This window comes from Rhinatrema bivittatum, chromosome 4 (assembly GCF_901001135.1).
Source record: "Rhinatrema bivittatum chromosome 4, aRhiBiv1.1, whole genome shotgun sequence".
Taxonomy (NCBI): Eukaryota; Metazoa; Chordata; class Amphibia; order Gymnophiona; family Rhinatrematidae; genus Rhinatrema; species Rhinatrema bivittatum.
The window spans coordinates 274,058,275-274,082,960 of NC_042618.1; the positions used below are offsets into that span (position 1 = coordinate 274,058,275).

At 47.3% G+C, this 24,686-nt stretch overlaps 1 protein-coding gene across 1 annotated transcript in view; it reads left to right on the plus strand.

Annotated features, from left to right (window-relative positions):
• Positions 1-24,686, plus strand: part of EFCAB6 (EF-hand calcium binding domain 6) — a 958,412-nt gene that overhangs the window by 301,805 nt on the left and 631,921 nt on the right. The window contains exon 10 of the mRNA XM_029597490.1: positions 7,221-7,335. Within this exon, the coding sequence (XP_029453350.1) occupies positions 7,221-7,335 (115 nt within the window). The remainder of the gene's footprint in view (positions 1-7,220; positions 7,336-24,686) is intronic.

Below are 24,686 nucleotides of genomic sequence, written 5' to 3' on the forward strand. Positions count from 1 at the left end.
CCCTACCTCAGATTCTCGGATTCGGGAGTTTCCCTGCGCACCGTGCCTTCGTTTCTCCCGAAGGTGGTCTCCTCTTTTCACTTGAATCAGACAGTGGAACTTCCGTCCTTTGGTTCCGATGAGCCCCGGACCCTTCGTCTCCTGGATGTCAAGCACACTTTGCTCCACTATTTGGAGGTGACTAATGACTTCAGGACCTCCGATCACCTTTTCGTTCTTTGGTCGGGTCCAAAGAAGGGGTGCCAGGCCTCGAAGACAACGATTGCACGTTGGATTAAGGAGGCTATCTCCTCAGCCTACATTGGAGCAGGACGGATTCCTCCTCGCGGAGTTATTGCTCACTCAACTCGCTCGCAGGCGGCGTCTTCGGCTGAAGCTCGTTCGGTCTCCTCACAGGAAATTTGCCGGGCTGCAACGTGGAAGTCATTGCATACTTTCTCACGGCATTATCGACTACACCTGGCGCCGTCATCCACGGGGCAATTTGGCGGCCAGGTCCTCCGAGCAGGGCTTTCAGGGGCCCACCCGGTTTAGGGAAGCTTTGGTACATCCCACCGTCTGGACTGATCCCGGTACGTACAGGGAAAAGAAAATTATTCCTTACCTGCTAATTTTCGTTCCTGTAGTACCATAGATCAGTCCAGACGCCCACCACTTTGGGATTTCTTGCTTCTGCTCGGGTCTGCTCACTGTCGATAATGTCTGTCTTCCTCAGTTTGTTCTTATAACTGTTTCACAGCTCCCTACAAGTTGGGTGTCTTGCCGCTCGTTGGCTGTTTATTCTTATCTCTAGTTGTTTCTGGTGTTTAATATAGGTTAAGTAGCTTGATCCAGTTCTTTCTGGGCCATTTGGGCTTTGCTATATGTGATACTGAGCTCCAGCAGAGGGTGCACTGGCTTATACTGGTGATGTCCCTCAAAGTTTGGTCTGACTCCATCTGCTGGATGGGGGACATAACCCACCGTCTGGACTGATCCATGGTACTACAGGAACGAAAATTAGCAGGTAAGGAATAATTTTCTTTTTCTTGAAAGGACTGAAGCATCTTCGTCCTCTCTTGCACTTACTGGTGCCCTTGTGGAGTCTTAATCTGGTTTAGGATTTTTTAGCGGGCCCTACTTTTCAATCAATACATAATCTTTCCTTAAGGGTACTGACCTTAAAAACAGCATTTCTTGTGGCAATTTGTTCTGTGCATTGAGTATCCAAACTACAGGCCTTGTCTTGTCAGGAGCCGTTTCTACAAGTGACTCCAGGGGCGATACAGCTACATACTGTTCCTTCCTTTTTGTCAAAAGTGGTCTCAGTTTTTCACTTGAATCAGTCTATTTGCCTGCCGTCTCTGGATAGGGCAAGAGATGTAGAGGAATATCACCTGTTATGGCCCTTGGATGTCAAAAGGCATATCTTGCGGTAGTTAGAGGTTTCTGAACCTCTCAGAAAGATGGATCGGCTGTTTATTCTCCCTGATGGGAGTAAACAGGGCAAATTGGTGTAGCAGGTTACAATAGCCTGCTGGATTAAAGAGGTCATCACAGCCGCATATGTGGATTCTGAGCAGTTGTTGCCTAATCAGGTTAAGGCTCATTCCCCTAGGTCCCAGGCAGTGTCATGGGTGGAAGTTAGATTGTTGTTTCCCGTCGACATTTGCTGAGCTGTGACGTGGACCTCCTTACACATCTTTTCCAGGCATTATCACCTGGATGTGCAGGCCCGGGAGGATGCAACCTTCACACGTATGGTTTGGTAGCCTCCCTTCCTGTTTGGGAGTAGCATTGGTATATCCCTCTGGTTTTGGATTCACCTTTCTGTACGCTAAGAAATGAGAAATTACTATTTACCTGATAATTTCCTTTTCCTTAGTAAAGACAGGTAAATCCAACTTCCCACTGTTGGCTGCTGAATGGTTGTACTACAGTCCTCCTGCGTGGCTGTGTGTTCCAGGGAGTACTGCTAAGTGTCAATCCAGTCCCTAGATTAGTGTTATTACACTATTTGTCTGAGCTCAGTGTTTTCCTGTTGGCTGAGTGCTGGAATGGTTATCTATTAATAATCAAGTTTTGTTAGATTGTTCACAGGTGGCTTTTGCAGAGAATACTGGCTGGCTGATGTCACTGCAGGGGTATAAATACTGTGATGTTAGCTTTGCTCCATCTCCATCTACTGGTAGAGACGCATAACTCACTGGTTTTAGATTCACCTGTCTGTACTAAGGAAAAGGAAATTATCAGGTAAGTAGTAATTTATCCCTGGACAAGCAGGATGCTAGTCCTCACATATGGGTGACGTCACTGACGGAGCCCTATCACGGAAACTTTCTGTCAAAGTTTCTAGAAACTTTTGACTGGCATACTGAGCCCACTGAGCATGCCCAGCAAGCCATGATCCCTTGAGCCACAGGGGTTTCCCTTCAGGCTTCATTTTTCCGCGCTGCAGTTAGCATCGCAGAGAAGGAGCCCTATGTGAACTTCTTCACACAATCTTGTGTATAAAACAAATTAAAATCCCTCATTTCTCATTCCCCACATCGGGGTCTCTCTTCGACCACCGGCCGATGAGTTAAATTATTTCTTCCGACTCGATTCAAGTTTAAAATTTTTTGGTCAGAAAGCCATCAACGGCTGTCCTGGTTATTATGGCCACGGGATTTTAAAAATGCCCTAAATGTAATCGAACTATGTTTATTACTGATCCACACCTTGAGTGTGTCTTATGTTTAGGGCAATCCCATGACGCGCAGCTACGTGCATATCTATTGAAATCCGGCGTACTTTTGTTTGCGCGTGTAGTTTTATAATATCTGCCCCAGAAAGTGTACACGTTTTTCCCTATCTGGATGACTGGCTCATCAGAAGTTAATCTCAATAAGGAGCTCTTGCCTCTCTCAGACTCACAATCAATCTGCTTCACTCGATGGGTTTTCTCATCAATTACCAAAAATTTATTTATTTTATTTATTTATTTGTTGAGTTTTATATACCGTCATTCGGTAGAGCCATCACAACGGTTTACAAAAGTATACATTTTTCTTAGCAGTTGTGTAACAGAAAAGCAATGTGAACGTTATACATTTTCTTAGCAGTTGTGCAACAGTAAAAACAATTTGAACAATATCAGAAATAAGCATATCAAGTCCAGAGAGCATTATTAGGTTGGATGGGGAGGGTATGCAGGTTCAGGGTGAAGAGAATGTATTAAGAGGTTTACAACTGAGAGTTCAGTTGAGAGTTGGGATGATCAGACGTCTGAAGGTCAGTGTAGAATTTGCAGAACATTAGTGTTTTTAGGTCTTTTTTGAATGTTTTTAGGTCATGTTGGGTTCTCAGGAATTTAGGTAGGGTGTTCCAAAGTTTAGGTGAGGCAATTGAAAAGGCTCTTTCTCTTGTGGTTGCCAGATGCGCATTTTTGATAGGGGGAATGTTTAGGTAACCTGAGTTATTAGAGCGTAGGTTTTTTGGAGGATTTTGAGTGATTATGTTTAGGGTGTTAAGACCTTGATGATCCTTGTTTAGGATTTTGTTTATCCCACCTCATCCTTTCTCACCTACTACAATTCATCGGAGCAGACTTAAACACCATACTATAAAGAGCCTTCCTACCCGAGGACTGGGTGGAAACAATTTCCTCATTAGCAAACTCACTACATTTGCAGAAACAGGCTACAGCTCATCAGTTTCTAATTCTGCTAGGCCACATGGCCTCCACAGTTCATGTTACTCCTATGGCCAGATTATCCATGAGAATAACCCAATGGACATTATGATTACAGTGGATACAAGCCATCCAACCACTGTCGTCTCCAGTTCATATAACCCACCAGCTACATTCATCTCTCCTATGGTGGGTAAACAAGGACAACTTGAGAAAGGGCCTACCCTTTCAACAACCAATTCCACAGATAGCGTTAACTACAGATGCATCCACCTTAGGTTGGGGAGCTCACATAGACAATCTCCAAACCCAAGGTACTTGGACGACACTCGAAGCAACATTTTAAATCAATTTCCTGGAACTTTGAGCTATACGTTATGCTCTGTATGCGTTCAAGGACTGCCTTTCACACAAAACTGTACTTGTGCAAACGGACAACACAGTTGCCATGTGGTACTTGAACAAACAAGGAGGTACGAGCTCGTATCTCCTTTGTCAAGAAGCCGCACAGATTTGGGACTGGGCCCTGACACACTCCATCTTTCTCCGGGCCACTTATCTGGCGGGCATAACAACGTAGTTGCAGATCGCCTCAGTCGCCAGTTCCAACCTCACGATTGGTCTCTAGATCCATTAGTAGCGAACAAGTTATTCCAATGTTGGGGTCAACCAACAATAGACCTCTTTGCATCCGAGCTGAATCACAAAGTGGACAAATTCTGCTCTCTACACAAACAAAAACACCAGTAAGCCAAGGACGCCTTTGCTCGCCCTTGGAACTCAGGTCTTCTATACGCTTATCCCCCGAAACCACTAATATCCAAGACTCTAGTGAAGCTACAACAGGACAAGGGGTCAATGACACTCATAGCCCCCTATTGGCCTCGACAAATGTGATTTCCCATATTTCTCGACCTCTCGATCACAGAACCAATTTGCCTGGGAATACATCCCACTCTCATAACTCAGGATCAGGGCAGGTTGTGCCATCCCAACCTTCAATCCCTATCTCTGACAGCCTGGATGTTGAAAGCTTAATCTTGCAACCACTTAATCTTTCAACTAATGTCTCTCAAGTGCTTGTAGCTTCCCGTTAGCCTTCCATATGAAAAAACTATATTTCAAAGTGGAAAAGATTTACCATATGGTGCATACAAAAAGGTATAGACCCTTTTTCATGCCCACAACCTCTTTATTAGACTATCTATGGCACCTCTCAGACTCTGGTCTCCAGACATCGTCAGTAAGAGTATACTTAACTGCAGTCTCAGCTTACCATCATACAATAAGAGACGCACCAGTATCCGTGCAACCTCTTGTCAGTAGATTTATGAGAGGTTTGCTTCACCTAAAAACCCCAATACGGCCACCAGTCACAGAATGGGACCTTAATGTGGTATTAACAAGACTCATGTTTTCTGTTTTTGAACCCATGGATTCCTGCAATGTTAAATTTCTCACATGGAAGACTATCTTCTTAATAGCCATTACATCGGCTAGAAGGGTTAGTGAGTTACAAGCATTTGTCACATACTTACCCTATACAAAATTCCTGCATGACCGAGTGGTACTCCATACACATCCAAAATTCCTTCCCAAGGTAGCTATGGAATTCCATTTGAATCAGTCCATAGTTTTGCCCATGTTCTTCCCAAGGCCTCACTCTCACCAAGGTGAGAGAGCTTTGCACACCTTGGACTGTAAACGTGCACTTGCATGTTACTTAGACCGCACTGCAGTCCATAGGCAATCCACTCAACTCTTTGTTTCTTTTGATCCAAACAAACCAGGTAAAGCAGTGGGCAAACAAACTCTCTCCAACTGGCTAGCAGATTGTATACAGTTCTGCTATAAAAAAGCAGGCCTTCCTCTCCAAGGGCGAGTAAAGGTGCATTCAGTAAGAGCAATGTCAACCTCAATAGCACACTATCGTTCAGTGCCAATAGCTGACATATGTAAAGCTGCAACATGGAGTTCTCTTCACAGCTTTGCAGCTCATTACTGTTTGGACAAAGAAGGACGACAAGATTCAGCCTACGCACAATCTGTCTTAAAGAACTTGTTTCCAGTATAATCCTAACTCCTTCTGCATCCAACCTGCTGTGATTTTAGGCCTCCTCAATTTTTTCCAACAGTACTTCACTGTTGGTCCATTACAAAATGACTCAGCCTATAGCTTGCTAATCACTCATATGTGAGGACTAGCATCCTGCTTGTCCTGGGATAAAGCAAAATTGCTTACCTTGTAATAGGTGTTATCCCAGGACAGCAGGATGTAGTCCTCACGAAACCCACCCGCCACCCTGCGGAGTTGGGTCCAATACGTTTTATTATTTTATTTTTGCTAATGCTTATTGCTACACACGAGACTGAAGGGAGACCCCTGTGGCTCGAGGGATCATGGCATGCTGGGCATGCTCAGTGGGCTCAGTATGCCAGTCAAAAGTTTCTAGAAAGTTTTCCGTGATAGGGCTCCGTCAGTGACGTCACCCATATGTGAGGACTACATCCTGCTGTCCCGGCATAACACCTATTACAAGGTAAGCAATTTTGCTTTCTCCTTATTTTCCAGTAAATATCTGCCTATAGAAAACTCTGGTGCAAAGTCCATGGACCCTTTGTAGCTGTGTGCAGTTTGCAAATGCAAAATATGCATATAAATTGCCTTTGAAAATTAGCTAAAAGATTCATGAGTACAAAGTACCCTTGGAGTTTGCATCTAGGTAGGTTGTTTGAAAATTGTTCTCTTTTTTTATTTGGAATGATTCATTAACTAACATTAAAATTTTTACTTATGTCTCAAAGGTGCACTTCACTGGAGCTCTCTCATGAAAAGATGTTGCACATAAGCACAAATAGGAGAAATTCTATTGAAAATACAGGGGCAGATTTTAAAAGCCCTACACGCGTAAATCCAGCTGGATTTACACGCGCAGGGGGGTTACACGCACCGAGCATACTTTGCATAGGCCCTGCGACGCACACAAGCTCCGGGACGTGCGTATGTCCCAGGGCTTGAAAAAAGGGGCGGGTGTGGGCAGACCGGGGCGGGGGCATGGCCAGAGGCCTTTGTAGGGCCGCTAGGCTGGGGGATCGAGTGCTGGCATCTTCTAAAATAAAGGTCACGGGGGTTTAGTAGGGCTGGGGGGCGGGTTAGGTAGGGGAAGGGAGGGGAAGGTGGGGGTGGTGGTGGTGGAGGGAACAGGGAAAGCCATTGGGGCTCCCCTAGGGCTCGGTGCGTGCAAGGTGCACAAGTGTGCACCCCCTTGCGCGTGCCGACCCTGGATTTTATAACATGCGAGCGGCTGCATACACATGTTATAAAATCGGGCGTAGATTTGTGCGTGCCAGTTTGTGCGCACAAATCTATGCCCGTGCGTATGTACTGAAATCTGGCCCACAGTTTTGAGGCAGAATTGTGTAATAAGATATATCAAAAGCATGGGTCCTGTTATGTAAAATTCATCGATGTAGACTCAGTTTTTAAAGATACCTAAATGAAGAATGTCGCAATGGAAAAGGCGCATTTATCATAGCTATCTATTTTTTTGTTCTTTTATTTTTGTAGATTCTAGAAGACCATGAGATGTATATGGATGACTACCAATTTAATTTACTCACTGAAAAACTAGGATTCACAAATAAAGGACTGAGTTATCTTGATTTTGTAGCATTATTTGAAGGTAATTAATCAAATATTATGATGTATAGGTTAAAGGAAATAGTTTACATAATGTCCTTTTTTCTCTAGAGATATATATTTTATTGATCCCTAATACTAGTATGATTTTTGTGAATTCTGATGTATGGTAGGGTATTCATATATCTTCCCTTTTGGCCACATTTTCTTTTGTGCATGATTTTTAATGTCCACATAAAGAGGTTTATGCACTAACACTTCTGGTAACATTTTTTAGCATGTGCATACTTCAAAATGTAATGCACTTGCTAAAACATCACTTAAAGTACAATGCACTGAGGGGTAAATTTTCAAAATGTTTACATTTGTAAAATTGTTTAGTTATTCACATAGGGGTAGATTTTAAAAGAAGCGCGATCAGCCTACTTTTGCTTGCGCATCAGACTCAAGCAAAAGTACGCTGGATTTTAGTAGATACGCGCGGAGCCGCGCGTATCCACTAAAATCCTGGATCGGCGCGCGCAAGGCTATCGATTTTGTATAGCCTGCGCGCGCCGAGCCGCGCTGCCTCCCCCCGTTCCCTCCAAGGCCGCTCCGAAATCGGAGCGGCCTCGGAGGGAACTTTCCTTTGCCCTCCCCTCACCTTACCCTCCCTTCCCCTACCTAACCCACCCACCCGGCCCTGTCTACACCCCCCCCTTACCTTTGTCGGGGGATTTACGCCTCCCGGAGGGAGACGTAAATCCCCGCGCGCCAGCGGGCCTGCTGCGCGCCGGGCCGCGACCTGGGGGCGGGTACGGAGGGCGCGGCCACGCCCCCGGGCCGTAGCCACGCCCCCGTACCCGCCCCCAAAACGCTGCCGACACGCCCCCGGAACGCCGCGACGACCGGGCCCGCCCCCCGACACGCCCCCGACAAGCCCCCCTCCGAGAACCCCGGGACTTACGCGAGTCCCGGGGCTCTGCGCGCGCCGGGAGGCCTATGTAAAATAGGCTTCCCGGCGCGCAGGGCCCTGCTCGCGTAAATCCGCCTGGTTTTGGGCGGATTTACGCGAGCAGGGCTCTGAAAATCCGCCCCATAAGCAATATTTCGCAAGAGTTTAAAGTATGTGCATACTATCAGTATCATGCATAAATATGAAAGTGGGAAAAATGGGGCAGTTTAGGGGTGTTCCAAAGCAGGTTTTGGAAGTTTGTGCACAAGTTGCTGTTTTGTAAGTGGTGTACATGTTGTGAGGCCCAGTTACGCTCACCCGCGGCCAGACCTCCCTACCTCCTCCACACGGCCAGCCTGAGTTCCCCCTCGCGGTGGGCAGCATCGCACGGGCCGCGGCGCTACGGCATGGGGAATTCAGGGAGCAGCGTCGGGGAAGCCGCGGCTGGCCCCGCCTCTTAAGGGGGCCGCGACGTAGAATCGAGGCCGGCCCCGGAAAATGACGTCATCTGCGAGGGAGATTTAAACTCCCTTAGTGAAGGTTAGGATGCCTTCGCAACAGGTTCCTGTGGTTTGGCTGTGTTTCTCTGCTTCTCCGTGATTTCTGGTCTGACTTTGGATTGACTTGGACCTTGCTGCTTGCCGCCTGCGCTGACCCCTGCTTGGAACTTGGACTTTGCCCGTTTGCTGCCTGCTTGACCCTTGCCTGGAAACTGAACCGTGTTGCCTGCCGCCTGCCTTGACCCTTGCCTGGAATCTGGACCGTGTTGTTTACTGCCTGCTTGACCCTTGCCTGGAAACTGAACTGTGTTGCCTGCCGCCTGCCTTGACCATTGCCTGGAATCTGGACCGTGTTGTTTGCTGCCTGCTTGACCCTTGCCTGGAAACTGAACTGTGTTGCCTGCCGCCTGCCTTGACCCTTGCCTGGAATCTGGACCGTGTTGCTTGCCCTCTGCCTTGACCCTTGCCTGGAATCTGGACCGTGTTGCTTGCCGCCTGCCTTGACCCTTGCCTGGAATCTGGACCGTGTTGCCTGCCGCCTGCCTCGACCCTTGCCTGGAACCTGGACTGTGCCAGTTTGCTGCCTGCCTCGACTTTCGTCTGGAATTCGGACTGTGCCTGCTTTCCGCCTGCCTTGCTCCTAGCCTGGAACCCGGACTGCGTACCTGCCGCATCTCCAAGGACGCCATGACAAGGCCGTGTTGCAGAACTTCCACCTTCCGGAGACGAGTTCACCTGAGTACTGTAGGTGGGTGTCATCTCTCGCACCGGGTCAAGGGTCCAGTACCATAACAGATTGCGAAGGCCATGGACCTGGTGGATTTGTCTGGTCTCCAGGCTATTCCAAGCCTTGCCCAGCAGCTGATGCAGCAACAGCAGCAGAGTCTGGAGGCGTTAACTGCCACTGTGGAACGGCTGGTCCGTCATCTTGATTCTGCTCATGGAGCCGAGGCGGCCGCTCCTGCACCTACCCTTCCAAGTACTTCTGCTTCGGTTTCCTGAACCAATGCTTCATCAGATTTTCTCTGCAAGAGCAGCAATTCCCTACTGACCAGATGAAGGCTTCCTTCATCATTTCTCTGCTTGATGGGAAGGTCATGGCCTGGGCTTCTCCCCTCTGGGAGAGAGGGGATCCCATTTTGAATGACTTGTCCAGATTTGTTCAAACCTTTCGCCAGGTGTTTGACGAGCCAGGACGGCATTCCACAGCATCTTCAGAACTTCGTAACCTGCGACAAGGTACCCGCACTTTGGCAGACTTTGCGATTGATTTTCGCACCCTCGCCTCAGAACTAGGATGGCATCCGGACTATCTACGGGGCATTTTTCTGGAAGGGTTATCACCCCGCATCAAAGACGAACTCGCTGGCCGGGAGCTTCCGGAGGACCTGGACGCGCTTATTGACCTGGCAGGCCGTATAGACTGACGTTTACAACAGCGCGCCAAGGAAGCGAGACCACCTCGACGCCTGGTTCCCTTGGCTCCAAACTTCTCTCGTCCTTTGGTTGTTCCTACAACTTCTGAAGCTCCAGCAGAGACCAGAGAGGAACCTATGCAGTTGGGAAGAAGTCGGTTGACTGCGGAGGAAAAGCAACGCCGGAGAAGGATGGGACTGTGTTTGTATTGCGGCAACAGAGGACATCTTCTGGCTCAGTGCCCGGAGCGCCCGGGAAACTACCGATCCTAGGTGTCTCTGAGGAGCAGACCCTAGGGAGTAATCTAGCTCCTCATTTCGTAGTTCCAGTATCTTTGCAATGTGAGCAAGGGTCCTTCACCACTCAGGCTCTGGTTGATTCCGGAGCCGGAGGGAACTTTATCCTGGCCGAATTTGTCCACCAGCTACAGCTCCCAGTATGTCCTCGCAAGACGCCATTATTCATTTCATCTGTCCAAAGTGAGAACCTTCCCGGATGGGTTACCTCTTGTACTGCTCCCATATCACTCCAGACTGGGATCCTTCACCATGAGGAGATAACCTTCTTTATCTTGGAGAAAGCTGTGCACCCTGTAGTACTAGGCTTGCCCTGGTTACAAAGACACTCTCCTACCATTGACTGGAGGACCCTCCAGATTGCTGCCTGGGTCCCCAACTGCCTGGGGACCTGTATCCAACGGAAACCCCAACCAGTGATACCGGTAATAACTACCAGGTTACCAGTACCACCTCAATGCTCCGAGTTCATGGACGTCTTCTCTAAAGAGAAAGCTGAGATCCTTCCTTGCCATCGAAGGTTCAACTGTGCCATCAACTTACTTCCCAATACCAGTCCACCCAGGGGGCGGATTTACCCTCTCTCTGGTCCAGAATCACAGGCCATGTCAGAATATATTAAAGAAAACCTCGAACGAGGGTTCATCTGTCCCTCTACGTCCCCTGCAGGGGCAGGGTTCTTCTTCGTACCTAAAAAGGACGGGTCCTTGAGACCTTGCATTGACTACAGAGGGCTCAACGCTATCACTCGCAAGGATCGATACCTCTCCCTCTGATACCTGAATTACTCGATCAGTTGCACGGAGCAAGAATCTTTTCTAAACTTGATTTACATTGTGCCTATAATCTGGTCCGAATTAAGCCTGGAGACGAGTGGAAGACCGCATTTAATACCCGTAGTGGCCACTATGAGTACCCTGTCATGCCATTTGGCCTGTGTAATGCACCTGCGGTCTTCCAGAATTTAATGAATGAAGTGTTTCGGGACATGTTGTATAAACAGGTGATCATTTATCTGGACGATATTCTTATCTACTCGAAGGATCTGGCTACTCATCGCAAGGATGTTAGACAAGTTCTACAACGTCTAAGAGAAAATCACTTATTCGTGAAACTGGAAAAGTGTCTCTTCGAGAGGCAGTCTTTACCCTTTTTGGGATTTATTGTGTCTACCACAGGGTTTCAAATGGACCCGGAGAAGGTGGCCAGTATTCGAGACTGGCCACGACCTGTGGGGCTTCGGGCGATACAACGGCTTTTCCAGTTTTTACCGGAACTTTATTCCACATTACTCTCACATTGTAGCACCGATTACTGCTCTGACCAAGAAGGGAGCTGACACCAAGAAGTGGCCCTGTGAAGCCGTACAAGCATTTGAAAGTCTCAAGACTGCCTTCCTACAAGAACCGTGCCTCCACCATCCGGACCCCATTCGGCCATTCATAGTGGAGGTAGATGCCTCCGAAGTGGCGGTCGGAGCAGTCCTCAGTCAACATTCGGATCGAGGCGTCTTATTTCCCTGCTCTTACTTCTCCCAGAAATTTTCTCCCGCCAAGAAGAATTATGGAATCGGTGATAAAGAGTTGTTGGCCATTAAGATGGCTTTCGAGGAATGGAGACAATGGTTAGAAGGGGCACAACATACCATTATGGTATATACCGACCACAAGAATTTAGAATATCTCAACAGAGCCCAGCGCCTCAACCCTCGCCAAGCCCGCTGGTCATTATTCTTTTCGCGGTTTGACTTTGTACTACGATATCGTCCAGCGGCCAAGAATAGTCGCGCGGACGCACTTTCTTGATCTTATGAGACAGAAGACACACAAGAAACTCTTAACTATATTATAGACCCAGCCAAGCTGATGCTTGCTTCTACCGAGACTGTACCCCCTGGGAAGACGGTAGTACCACTTCGACTTCGCCCCAAGGTGCTTTCCTGGGCACATGACTGTCTCTCGGCAGGCCACCCTGGGAGAGCACGTACCTTGGAGCTGCTATCTCGCTACTATTGGTGGCCTCAGATGAAGGGGGATGTGCGGGCCTACGTTACTTCATGCCCAAAGTGTGCTCAGCAAAAACCATTACCTGCTCGACCCTGTGGCCTACTCCAGCCCCTTCCACCTCCTCAAGAACCCTGGACCCACATATCCACGGACTTTGTAGTTGATCTCCCTCTATCTGGCGGAAATCAGGTAATATGTGTCATAGTCGACCGGTTCTCTAAAATGGTACACTTTGTGCCTTTACCCAAGTTGCCAACTGCTCCTGAATTGGCTGATCTATTCTCTCTGCATATTTTCCGCTTCCATGGACTTCCTCTTCATATAACCTCTGATAGAGGCCCTCAATTCACGGCCAAATATTGGAACGCGCTCTGCAAGAAATTTGGCATACAATTAGATTTTACCACAGCTTTTCACCCGCAAGGGAACGCGTCAATAGAGGTTTGAAAATGTTCTTACGCCTTTTTGTGAACCATCGCCAAGATGATTGGGCCACCCTACTACCCTGGGCCGAATTTTCACATAACTCCCATATACACTCGGCCACTGGACAATCTCCATGTCAGATTGTTTTTGGTAAACAACCATGGCCTCCACTACCTCTACCTCTTACTGTGGCTTCTCCAGCAGCCCAACTGTCGGCACAGCAGCTCCATGAACTCTGGGAGGTCATCAATGCTCGTCTTCGCCAGGCGGCCGAGACTGCGAAACAGGTGTCTGACAAGCATCGTCGTCCCGCTCCGCAATTCAATGCGGGAGACCGGGTTTGGCTCTCCACCCATCATTTACGCCTCCGGGTCCCCTCCATGCGACTCGTTCCCAGGTACATCGGACCATTCCTCATCAGTAGATGGCTGGGTCCTGTAACTTATCGACTGCGACTTCCCACCAGTCTTCGTATTCACAATTCCTTTCACGTCTCCCTGCTTAAACCTCTGGTTTCTTCTTCGTTCCATGATACTCCACGTCAATCTCCTTCCGTCGAGTCTGATGAGGATCCCATCTATCAAGTACGGGAAATTCTGGATATTCGCTGTAACCATAGATGATGGGAGTATTTGATCGCTTGGGAGGGGTTTGGTCCAGAGGAGAACTTCTGGGAACCTGCGGTAAATGTATTGGATAAGTCATTACTTCGCCACTTTCATCTTATGCATCCCAACAAGCCGGGCCTGTACAGGAGGGAGCGTAAGAGGGGGGGTACTGTTGTGAGGCCCGGTCGCGCTCACCCGCGGCCAGACCTCCCTACCTCCTCCACACGGCCAGCCCGAGTTCCCCCTTGCGATGGGCAGCAGCGCACGGGCTGCGGCGCGACATCATGGGGATGTCAGGGAGCAGCGTCGGGGAAGCTGCGGCTGGCCCCGCCTCTTAAGGGGGCCGCGACGTGGAATCGAGGCCAGCCCCGGAAGATGACGTCATCTGTGAGGGAGATTTAAACTCCCTCAGTGAAGGTTAGGACGCCTTCGCAACAGGTTCCTGTGGTTTGGCTGTGTTTCTCTGCTTCTCCGTGATTTCTGGTTTGACTTTGGATTGACTTGGACCTTGCTGCTTGCCGCCTGCCCCGACCCCTGCTTGGAACTTGGACTTTGCCCGTTAGCTGCCTGCTTGACCCTTGCCTGGAAACTGAACCGTGTTGCCTGCTGCCTGCCTTGACCCTTGCCTGGAATCTGGACCGTGTTGTTTGCTGCCTGCTTGACCCTTGCCTGGAAACTGAACCGTGTTGCCTGCCGCCTGCCTTGACCCTTGCGTGGAATCTGGACCGTGTTGCCTGCCGTCTGCCTTGACCCTTGCCTGGAATCTGGACCGTGTTGCCTGCCGCCTGCCTTGACCCTTGCCTGGAATCTGGACTGTGTTGCTTGCCGCCTGCCTTGACCCTTGCCTGGAATCTGGACTGTGTTGCTTACCGCCTGCCTTGATCCTTGCCTGGAATCTGGACCGTGTTGCTTGCCGCCTGCCTTGACCCTTGCCTGGAATCTGGACCGTGTTGCCTGCTGCCTGACTCTACCCTTGCCTGGAACCTGGACTGTGCCAGTTTGCTTCCTGCCTCAACTTTCGTCTGGAATTCGGACTGTGCCTGCTTTCCGCCTGCCTTGCTCCTAGCCTGGAACCCGGACTGCATACCTGCCGCCTCTCCATGGACGCCGTCACAAGGCCGTGTTGCTGATCTTCCACCTTCCGGAGACGAGTTCACCTGAGTACTGCAGGTGGGTGTCATCTCTCGCCCCCGGTCAAGGGTCCAGTACCATAACAGTACATGCATTCATTACCAAATTTGTCCATACAGTTTCATATCCACTAATTAAACTGCAGAAGTGAAATTGCACTTGTCTTTTATCAGCAGTTATTTTTTTGATGGGAGGGGGTGGAATCTGGGCAGTCAAGGTAACATGCTGGAGTCTCTGGATGATTGCAAGCATGTGCACAAGTATTTTTATATGCAGAGTATGCACGTTCTTTATATAAAATACATGACTCTGCACATAACTCGAGATCATTACGCACATGTTACAATGACATGCATAAAATATATGCATGTACTGTTAGAATCCAGCCTGCTATACAGCCTCCCTTGTATTGCTTTGTGGCCTCCGAGCCTTCTAGCTCAGTTTTGCATAGTCCTGTGGCCTTCCAGCCTTGTCTAATCCTGAGGACTCTGGGTCTTCCAGCTCTGCCTTGTCTAGACTTGTGGCCTCTATGCTTTACAGCTCTGCCTTGCCTTGTCCAGTGGCCTCTGAGTCTGCCAGCTATGCCTTGATTAGTCCGGTGACTTCTGGCCTTCCAGCTCTACCTTGCTTGGTCCAGTGGCCTCTGAACCTTCCAACTCTGCCTTGCCTAGACTGGTGGCCTCTGGCCTTCCAGCTCTACCTTGCCTAGTCCGGTGGCATCTGAACCTTCCAACCTTGCCTTACCTAGTCTGGTGGCTTCTGGGCCTTCCAGCCTTGCCTCCTAATATCTCCCTGTATGCCTTCCAGGCCTTATGCTTAGTGGCCTACGGGCCTTCTGAACCACTGTATTCGGACATCTGTCTTCCTTTTTCTGTTTTGTCTTGTCCCTGTCCTGTCTTTGTCTGTCATATCTAGTCTTGTCCTTGTCTAGCCCAGTCCTGTTCCTGGTATCCAATCCCTATATTGCCAAGGCCCTGTCTTGTCCCAATCTACCGAGCCTATCTAGCCTAGTTCCACGTGTGCCAAGCCCTTGCCTCAGTATCCAGTCCTGCCTTGCCTCGGTATCCAGCCCTGCCTTGCTTTCATATCCAGTCCTTTTCTCCAGCCTGTGCCTCCAAGTTCCAGCCTATACCTTGATTCCAGCCGCAGCCTATATGGCCGCTAGAACCCAAGGGCTCAACCTGCAGGGGAAGTGGCTGATACAAGCAGAAGATCCTCTCTGCCTTGAAGACCAATGCTGCCCTTCTGGGGGTTTCCCAGCTGTAGCTGGGTCCTCAGTTTTGACACGTTCTTTTAGAAAACGGGTAGGGAAAATATACATTTTCCTGCATTACAAATTTGTGTGCATAATTTTGGGTTTCCACCACACAGTTTATAAAATACTGCTGTAACTTCAGAAACACCAACTTACATACATATATGCTGACTTATGCAGACTATTGAAAATTACCCTCTGAATTTTCAGCACATGCAGTAAATAATAGTCTCAGTAGCATGTGAGCACTATTAGCATGCATACTAATCCATAAAAATCTTGTCAGGGTTAGTGATCCCTCTCAATGAGAAGTAAAATTTAAGACCTGCGCGGGTGAGCACATGAGTACGCGTTTGCCAACGCGCACATGGACACACCAATTTTATAGCACAGGCTATCCATGTATACATGCGTGAACGATTTTATATTGACACATGCCGTCTCGAGCACATAAATGGAGAGATTTTTAGTAGGTACGCGTGGAGACACATTAGGCCTTTTTCCCAGTTCACTCCCAGTTCATCCCAATAAAGGAAAGGACTTCCTAAACTCCCTAGCTAACTTGCTTCCCTTTTATCCTATTAGCTCTGAGCTTTAAAACCTCGCAGATTAGCCTCTTTTTTTTTGTTACACAACTTACACGCTGTCCATAGCAGAAGTAAAGTTATACGGTAAGGGACCCCGGCGTGTGCTTGTGTACGTAACTACTTATGTGCTGATTTCATGGTACAGTCCCGGCCCTCCTATGTCCTGCCCATGCCCCGCCAAGAACATGATCATGCCCTCCCCCTTTTTCAGAAAACATTTTTATGCTCGTACTAGGAGATATGTATGTGCCCACAGGCCTTTTAAAATATGCGTGGCACTTGTGGGTCCAAGTCATGTGCATATCTCCCGGTTTTGGCACACGCAAGCCTTTGAAAATCGAACAGTGAGGTTGTTTATGATCTTGGAATTTAACTTGGTTCAGAGGTGAATATGTCTCAGCAAATTTCTGCCTTGGTACAATCTTCTTTTTATTTACTTAGGGGTATTTGTTGCTTGTGTCCTTTTTTAGATTGTCATGGTTTATGGGTCTTAGTGCATTTCTTTATTTTGTCGCAAATTGTCAAAATGGTTATAACTTCTGCAAATAACTGTTACCATGGGCGGGGGGGGGGGGGGGGGGGGTGTCATTCATCAAATCATGTTAGGGCCTTATCACAGCTGTTAGGGCCCTAACGCTCGTGATAAATAACACAACAGTAGCATGGAATAGACTTAGTTTTGGGTTCTTGCCAGGTTTTTATAGCCTGGATTGGCCACTGTTGGAAACAGGATGCTGGGCTTGATGGACCCTTGGTCTGACCCAGTATGGCATGTTCTTATCTTATGTTCTTAACACAAGATACGATTGCAAATTTTAAAATTTTTCCAAATGGGAGGAGAAAATGGAAATGAGGGGTACTTAGCATTGCATGCAATATCATAACACACATTTTAACACTAGAAATAACTACACCTTTTCTCATGGCATTATGCTGTGCAATATGCCCGAAACAGGATTTGAAATTTTTAGCCCAAATCCCATTGAGAGAGGAGAGAGAGAGAGAGAGAGAGAGTCTTGGGAGGCACACATATGAATCAACTTTTTATACCACTGTAGGAGGGGCATCTAGTAACTCAATGTGAGATTTTGGTGGTGATCTAGGTTTGGGGGGGCAGTTTTACATGCATAGTCAGAAGTATGAACAACACAGTACACATCAGTGCAGACTGGATGTGATTTGGAGTGAGGAAAGGTACACAAAGATGAGATTTGTACATTGTACTCTCAACCTAGTTTGATGTACTCTCTTCCTAGCTGCTATCATTTAGTTGCCAATTCTCACTTTTGTTGAACTCATTGCCCTATGTTATTTTTGCCAATTTAAGTTACCTGCTCATTTAGTTGGAGTTTAATTAGTAAACTCTGTTTTTTTATGTTTTAAGGATGCTATTTCCTATATGCCTAAGCATGGTATATATTATATGAACTGTTTTAATTGGGTTTTATTGTTTTATTCTCGGTTTTATTGTTTTATGGTATTCTATTGTGTTTTTCATATTTATTTGTGATTATTTTTGTACTGTGTTTTTATTTTGCTTCTTGTTAATTATGTATGGTTTTTTATTTGTTAACTGTTTGGCTACTTCAGACTACAAGTGGTATATTAACTGAAATAATGAAAGAAAATAGAGGTGAAAGAAAAAAATAGCTTTGAGAGAGGAAAAAACAGACCATAAGTAGGCATCTCTGATGACTGTCAAAAAGAAGAAAATCTAGCATCAGATGATGCTTTAATCAGCTCTAGCATCTTCTTGATGCCAGGGAGGGAAATCTTCCTGCCCTGAGTCTGAAGGATACCAATATCCAGTCATTCCCCCTCTACAAGCACCCTGTAGAAGCAGCAACAGCATGATGACAGTTGAACATACTGAAACCTTGGTAAGCCTAATCATTTTTAGACAGATCAACTATAGCAATGACTGTAATGGCCTTTGCCATATTGCAGCAAAGCAAATTAAGGCTATTGACTTAACCACCATGTGCATCATTCCAAAAGTTACTCCCAACCCTTTCGTGATGTGCCCTCCATCCATACCACTCAGGAGCAGCTTTCCCAAAGGATCATGGACAAAAGGTGCAAAGGCTGAAGATAGGCATCCAGACTTGGGTGAGAAGAGGCTGCTTTATGAGCATCCCTCTTTGTACCTATTCAGTGCCTTTTCTTAGGTACCTACAGCTCAACTGCAGCCTTGTCTTGGCTACAAAGTAGCAGACTTCAAGAATTCATGGGATTAGTATGGAGTATTTTTGCTTACGTGGGTAGGTTGAGTGGGTGTGGTGTTAGTGAGTAGAGTGGGGTGGGTATGGTCCACTCTTTCTACTTTCCACTGCCCACTTGCTGATAGTCTTTGGCTCCCTTTTTCCCCAAGCCTCTTCTTCACATTTTTCCCACCCTCATCCCTTCACTTCTTTCTCCAACCCTTTTCTGCCCCTCTCCTTCTCCTTATTTCTTACCTCCCACCCTCTTCCACATTCTCACCACCTGCATTAGTATCTTCTCTTCTGCTCTAGAAGGCAGTGCCTTTACTCCCTGCTCTCTGCACTGCTCATTGCATCCATTGTCATCTCCAATTTAACAGATGGAGAATGGGCTCCCTGTCTGCGATGTTGCACAGATTCCCTATTGAATCCTCCACTTGAGAAAGCAGGGCCTGGGCTCCATGCCTGCTATACTGTTTAGTGTCTCTGATGCTACTGTGTGTTCAGACTGCAGAACATGCATGTGCAGACTGTATCAACCCCTAGCCTCCTAAATGCATATAGATGGACAGACAGACATACCCCCAATAATAGATGCACTTTCTTATATAAAATGTGCCAAAGAAAGGACCTAACCAGTTTATAACCTCAGAGTTGTGCATCTAAGGGGGCTATCAGGGGAGTAGGACTCTAAACTACAAAATTATAACAATTTAGTAATAAATGTAGTGGCTCATAATTGAAATTACATATTGGAAAAATTAATGTAATCATTTTATATCAATTTGAAAAATTAAATAATAGAAATGAATAAACTAAAACTAAAAAATAGTAAAAATTGAATAAATTAAAAAAGATAAAATATTTTTAAATATTTAAAAAATGAAAGATAAAAATTAATTTTTATTTAAATATAATAAAAATGAAAGTACTAAACCTTTCTACAAACATAACATTTAAATGGACATTAAACAAAAAAGTAAAAAAATATATCATAACAAAACAACCTACAATAAAGGAAACACATTAAAAAGTCATGGGATATGAGGCAGTGTTCTGTTGTGGTTTAGTAACTAGTTAAAAGGCCAAAAACAGAGGGTAGGAATAAATAGTCAGTTTTCCAAATGGATAAAGGTTTTTAGTGGAGTACCAGAGGGATTAATACTAGGTCATGTGCTGTTTAACATATACAGAAATGATCTGTAAAAAGGAATGATGAGTGAGTTGGTCAAATTTACAGATGACACAAAATTATTCAAATTTGTTAAAATAGCAGCAAATTGTGAGGAACTGCAGAAGTGAGACTAGAAGACTGGGCAACTGAATAGTAGATGAAATTTAATGTGGAAAAATAATCCCAACTACAGGTACATGATACTGACTTTAGTACTGGGAATCACTACCCAGTAAAAGGACCTGGGAATCCTTGTGTACAATGGGGTAGATTTTCAAACACGGCGCGTTCGTGTACTTTTGCTGGCGCATCAGGCGCAAGCAAAAGTACGCGGGATTTTAGTAGATACGCGCGTAGTGGCGCGTATCCGCTAAAATCCTGGATCGGCGCGCGCAAGGCTATCGATTACGTATAGCCGGCATGCGCCGAGCCGCGCAGCCTACCCCCGTTCCCTCCAAGGCCGCTCCGAAATCGGAGCGGCCTTGGAGGGAATCCTCTAACCCCCTCCCCTCCCCTTCCCTTCCCTTCCTCTAGCTAACCCACCCCCCTGGCCCTGTCTAAACCCCCCCCTTACCTTTGTCGGGGGATTTACGCCTCCCAGAGGGAGGCGTAAATCCCCGCGCGCCAGCAAGCCCTTAGCGCGCCGGGACGCGACCTGGGGGCGGGTACGGAGGGCGCAGCCACGCCCCCGGACCGCCCCGGGCCGTAACCACGCCCCCGGGCCCGCCCCCAAAACGCTGCCGACACGCCCCGAAAACGGAGCGGCGCTCGGCCCCGCCCCCGACATGCCCCCGACACGCCCCCCTCCGAAAACCCTGGGATTTACGCGAGTCCCGGGGCTCTGCGCGCACCGGTAGGCCTATGTAAAATAGGCTCACCGGCGCGCAGGGCCCTGCTCGCCTAAATCCGCCCGGTTTTGGGCGGATTTAGGCGAGCAGGGCTCTTAAAATCCACCCAATATGTTGACATTTTCAGCTGCGTGTATGGCAATGGTCTAAAAAGAAAATAAAATTATCCATTTTACATTTACAGTTTATTGTATTTATATAAACTGCCTAACACTAAAAAGGCCTATGCGGTGAAGAAAATGACATACACAAGTTGAATCAAGAACAATACAAAACTAGGGATGTGCAATCGTTTTTCCTGAATTAGGCAATGTCAATGAAATTGCCTAATTTGTAATGGTTCAGGAGAACTGAAAAACGATTGCATTTTTTCCGAAATTTTGGAAAAAAATCATTTTTTAATTAGGGGCGGATTTTAAAAGCCCTGCTAGCGTAAATCCGGGCGGATTTACGCGAGCAGGGCCTTGCGCGCCGGCGCGCCTATTTTCCATAGGCCTGCCAGCGCGCGCAGAGCCCCGGGACTCGCATAAGTCCCGGGGTTTTTCGAGGGGGGCGTGTCGGGGGCATGTCGGGGGCAGGGCCGATCGGCGCGGCGTTTTGGGGGCGGGCCCGGGGGCATGGTTTCGGCCCGGGGCAGTCCGGGGGCGTGGCCGCGCCCTCCGGAACCACCCCCGGGTTGCGTCTCGGCGCACTAGCGGCCTGCTGGCGCGCGGGGATTTACTTCTCCCTCCGGGAGGCGTAAATCCCCCGACAAAGGTAGGGGGGGGTTAGATAGGGCCGGGGGGGTGGGTTAGATAGAGGAAGGGAGGGGAAGGTGAGGGGAGGGCGAAAGCGAGTTCCCTCCGAGGCCGCTCCGATTTCGGAGCGGCCTCGGAGGGAACGGAGGCAGGCTGCACGGCTCGGCGCGCGCCAGCTGCACAAAATCGGCAGCCTTGTGCACGCCGATCCTGGATTTTAGCAGATACGCGCGGCTACGCGCGTATCTACTAAAATCCAGCGTACCTTTGTTTGCGACTGGTGCGCCAACAAAAGTACGCGAACGCGCATTTTTTGTAAATCTACCCCTTAGTGCGCGCTAACGGGAGTTAGCATGAACTAAATCCTGATAGTGCGCACTAACCCGAAAATCAGGGCCTCCTGAAAAAAAACAACCCTGAATCGAGGGAAAAGTGAAATTCCCGTGGGGGGGCCCCCGAAACGAAGCCCGACACAAAATTTTTACGTGAAGCACATCTCCAAACAAAACAACATGCATTTAAAATCAAAATAAAGATGTGTTGCATAAAAGACAAAATAAGGAATGGAGAATAAAATGGAAAATATTATTTTGACTTTGTATTGAGCCGTGCTGCGACTGCGTCTTGAATATTGTGTGCAGTTCTGGTCACCTCATCTCAAGGAAGACATAGCAGAACTAGAAAGATGAAGAGAAGGGTGACAAAATTGATAAAGAAGATAGAAAATCTCTCCTATGATGAAAGGCTACCCAGACTAGGGCTCTTCAGCTTGGACAAGAGAGAGAAGACATGATAGAAGTTTATAAAATCAAGAATGAGGTAAAATGGGTAAATAAAAAATGGTTATTTACCCTTTCAAGTAATGCTAAAACAATAAGACAATCCATGAAATTAACAGTCCGTAGATTCAAAACAAATCATAGAAAGTACTTGTTCATTCAGTGCACTATCAAGCTATTGGATCTATTTCCAGAAGATGTGATTAAGGTGACTAGCAAAGTAAAGTTTAAAAGAGGTTTGGACAAATTCCTGGAGGAAAGGAAAGCTATTGCTATTCCTGGGAGTGAGTAACAGGAATTAGATCTATTTTATTGGCTCTACTAGGTTCTTGCGATATGGATCAGCCACTGTCAGAGACAGGATGATGGGTTTGATGCACTTTGGTCTGACCCAGCATGACAGTTCTTATGTTCTTTCTTTTTTATGCAGGAAAACACACATTTATCCATGTAAAAAGCTTTGAGGTGAATTTTAATACCCACATGCTTGCGCATGCATAAGTGGGGGGAATTTTAGTTGGTACATACGGCGACGCATTACTCCTATTTCCTTGTTCCCTCTCAGTTTGCCCCAGTAAAGGAGGGGACTCTTTTGCCCGAACCTCTTCTGCCCGGACCTTTTTCCGCCTCCGAGGGATACGCCGAACACGTACAGCCAATTAGGGGACAGCCCTGATCAGACTATAAATTTAAATTGAGAGACACCCAGGCGCCGCGCGCCTAGCGTCGCGCGCCTAAGGAGCACAACAAAGGAGCCTGCTCCTTTGTGCGCTCCTTAGTGCACTCCCTTTGTGTACTCCCCTTTTGTACCTCTGCCTCGTAAGTAACTCATTATTCTTTGACCTCCCCTCAATCCCCCTCATCCCTAAACTACCGAACCATCCCTCTCCCTCCTTCCAACACTCAACACATGAAACTCCCATGCAATCCTCTACTAACAAACTGTCCCACAGCATTAAACAAGCTTCCAGCATTCATCCAGTCTCATCTGCAAGCTTCCAGCATTCATCTCCAAGCTTCCAGCATTCATCCAGTCTCATCTGCAAGCTTCCAGCATTCATCCAGTCTCATCTGCAAGCTTCTAGCATTAATCTGCAAGCTTCCAGCATTCATCCAGTCTCATCTGCAAGCTTCCAGCATTCATCTCCAAGCTTCCAGCATTCATCCAGTCTCATCTGCAAGCTTCCAGCATTCATCCAGTCTCATCTGCAAGCTTCTAGCATTAATCTGCAAGCTTCCAGCATTCATCCAGTCTCATCTGCAAGCTTCCAGCATTCATCCAGTCTCATCTGCAAGCTTCCAGCATTCATCTGCAAGCTTCCAGCATTCATCCAGTCTCATCTGCAAGCTTCCAGCATTCATCCAGTCTCATCTGCAAGCTTCCAGCATTCATCTGCAAGCTTCCAGCATTCATCCAGTCTCAACTGCAAGCTTCCAGCATTCATCCAGTCTCATCTGCATGCTTCCAGCATTTATCCAGTCTCATCTGCAAGCTTCCAGCATTCATCTGCAAGCTTCAAGCTTCCAGCATTCACCTGCAAGCTTCCAGCATTCATCCAGTCTCATCTGCATGCTTCCAGCATTTATCCAGTCTCATCTGCAAGCTTCCAGCATTCATCTGCAAACTTCCAGCATTCATCCAGCATCGCCTGCAAGCCTCCAGCATTCATCAAACCTGCACAGACAAGCCTCAATCTTTCACATAGCCCCTCTCATTATCCTTCTAATCTCGCAACTTAGTTCTTACAAATGGCCCCATTTTTCACAATTCCAATTCTCCAACATAATACTCCACCTAAAAGAATTTCTTTCCGACATGCCCAACAACACAACCTTAAATCCCTCTCTTCAATTTCGATCACTCCTACCTCACAACTGCTAGGCCTCACCCTCTTCTCTTTAAGCCTTTTCAATGCTCAATCTCTAACGAAAAAGTCTGTAATCTTAAACGACTACCTCATCGACGTGAAACCGGAGATTTGTGCAATCACTGAAACGTGGTTAAAACCTTCAGACACAGCAATAATTAATCAATTACCTACAGAGGCTTACGACTTCTTCTCGCTACCCTCGTCATAAAAAAAAGGGAGGAGGTATTCTTTTAGCAACTAAAAAGGACCTCAGATTCTCTCTACAGCAATCCAATTCCAATGCAAAACTTGAATTCGGCCTTTTCACCTCAGACAAGCTCCAAATCCTTCTCGTATATGCTCCCCCAGGACTCCTGGAATCAGATGCTTCACCCCTGGTAGAATTAACTTCTTCCCTCATCAACTTTGACTCGCCAGCTATCATACTAGGTGATTTCAACATGCACGTAGATAACCCTACCCCATCACCTAACTGTGAATCACTTCTCACAGCCTTCTCAGCACTAGGCTTCACTCAATTAGTTAACAAACCTACCCACAAAGCCGGCCACACGTTAGACCTGATCTTCGTTAACGCTGCAATCAATCCCGTATCTATCCCAGATTGCACAAAGGTCCCGTGGTC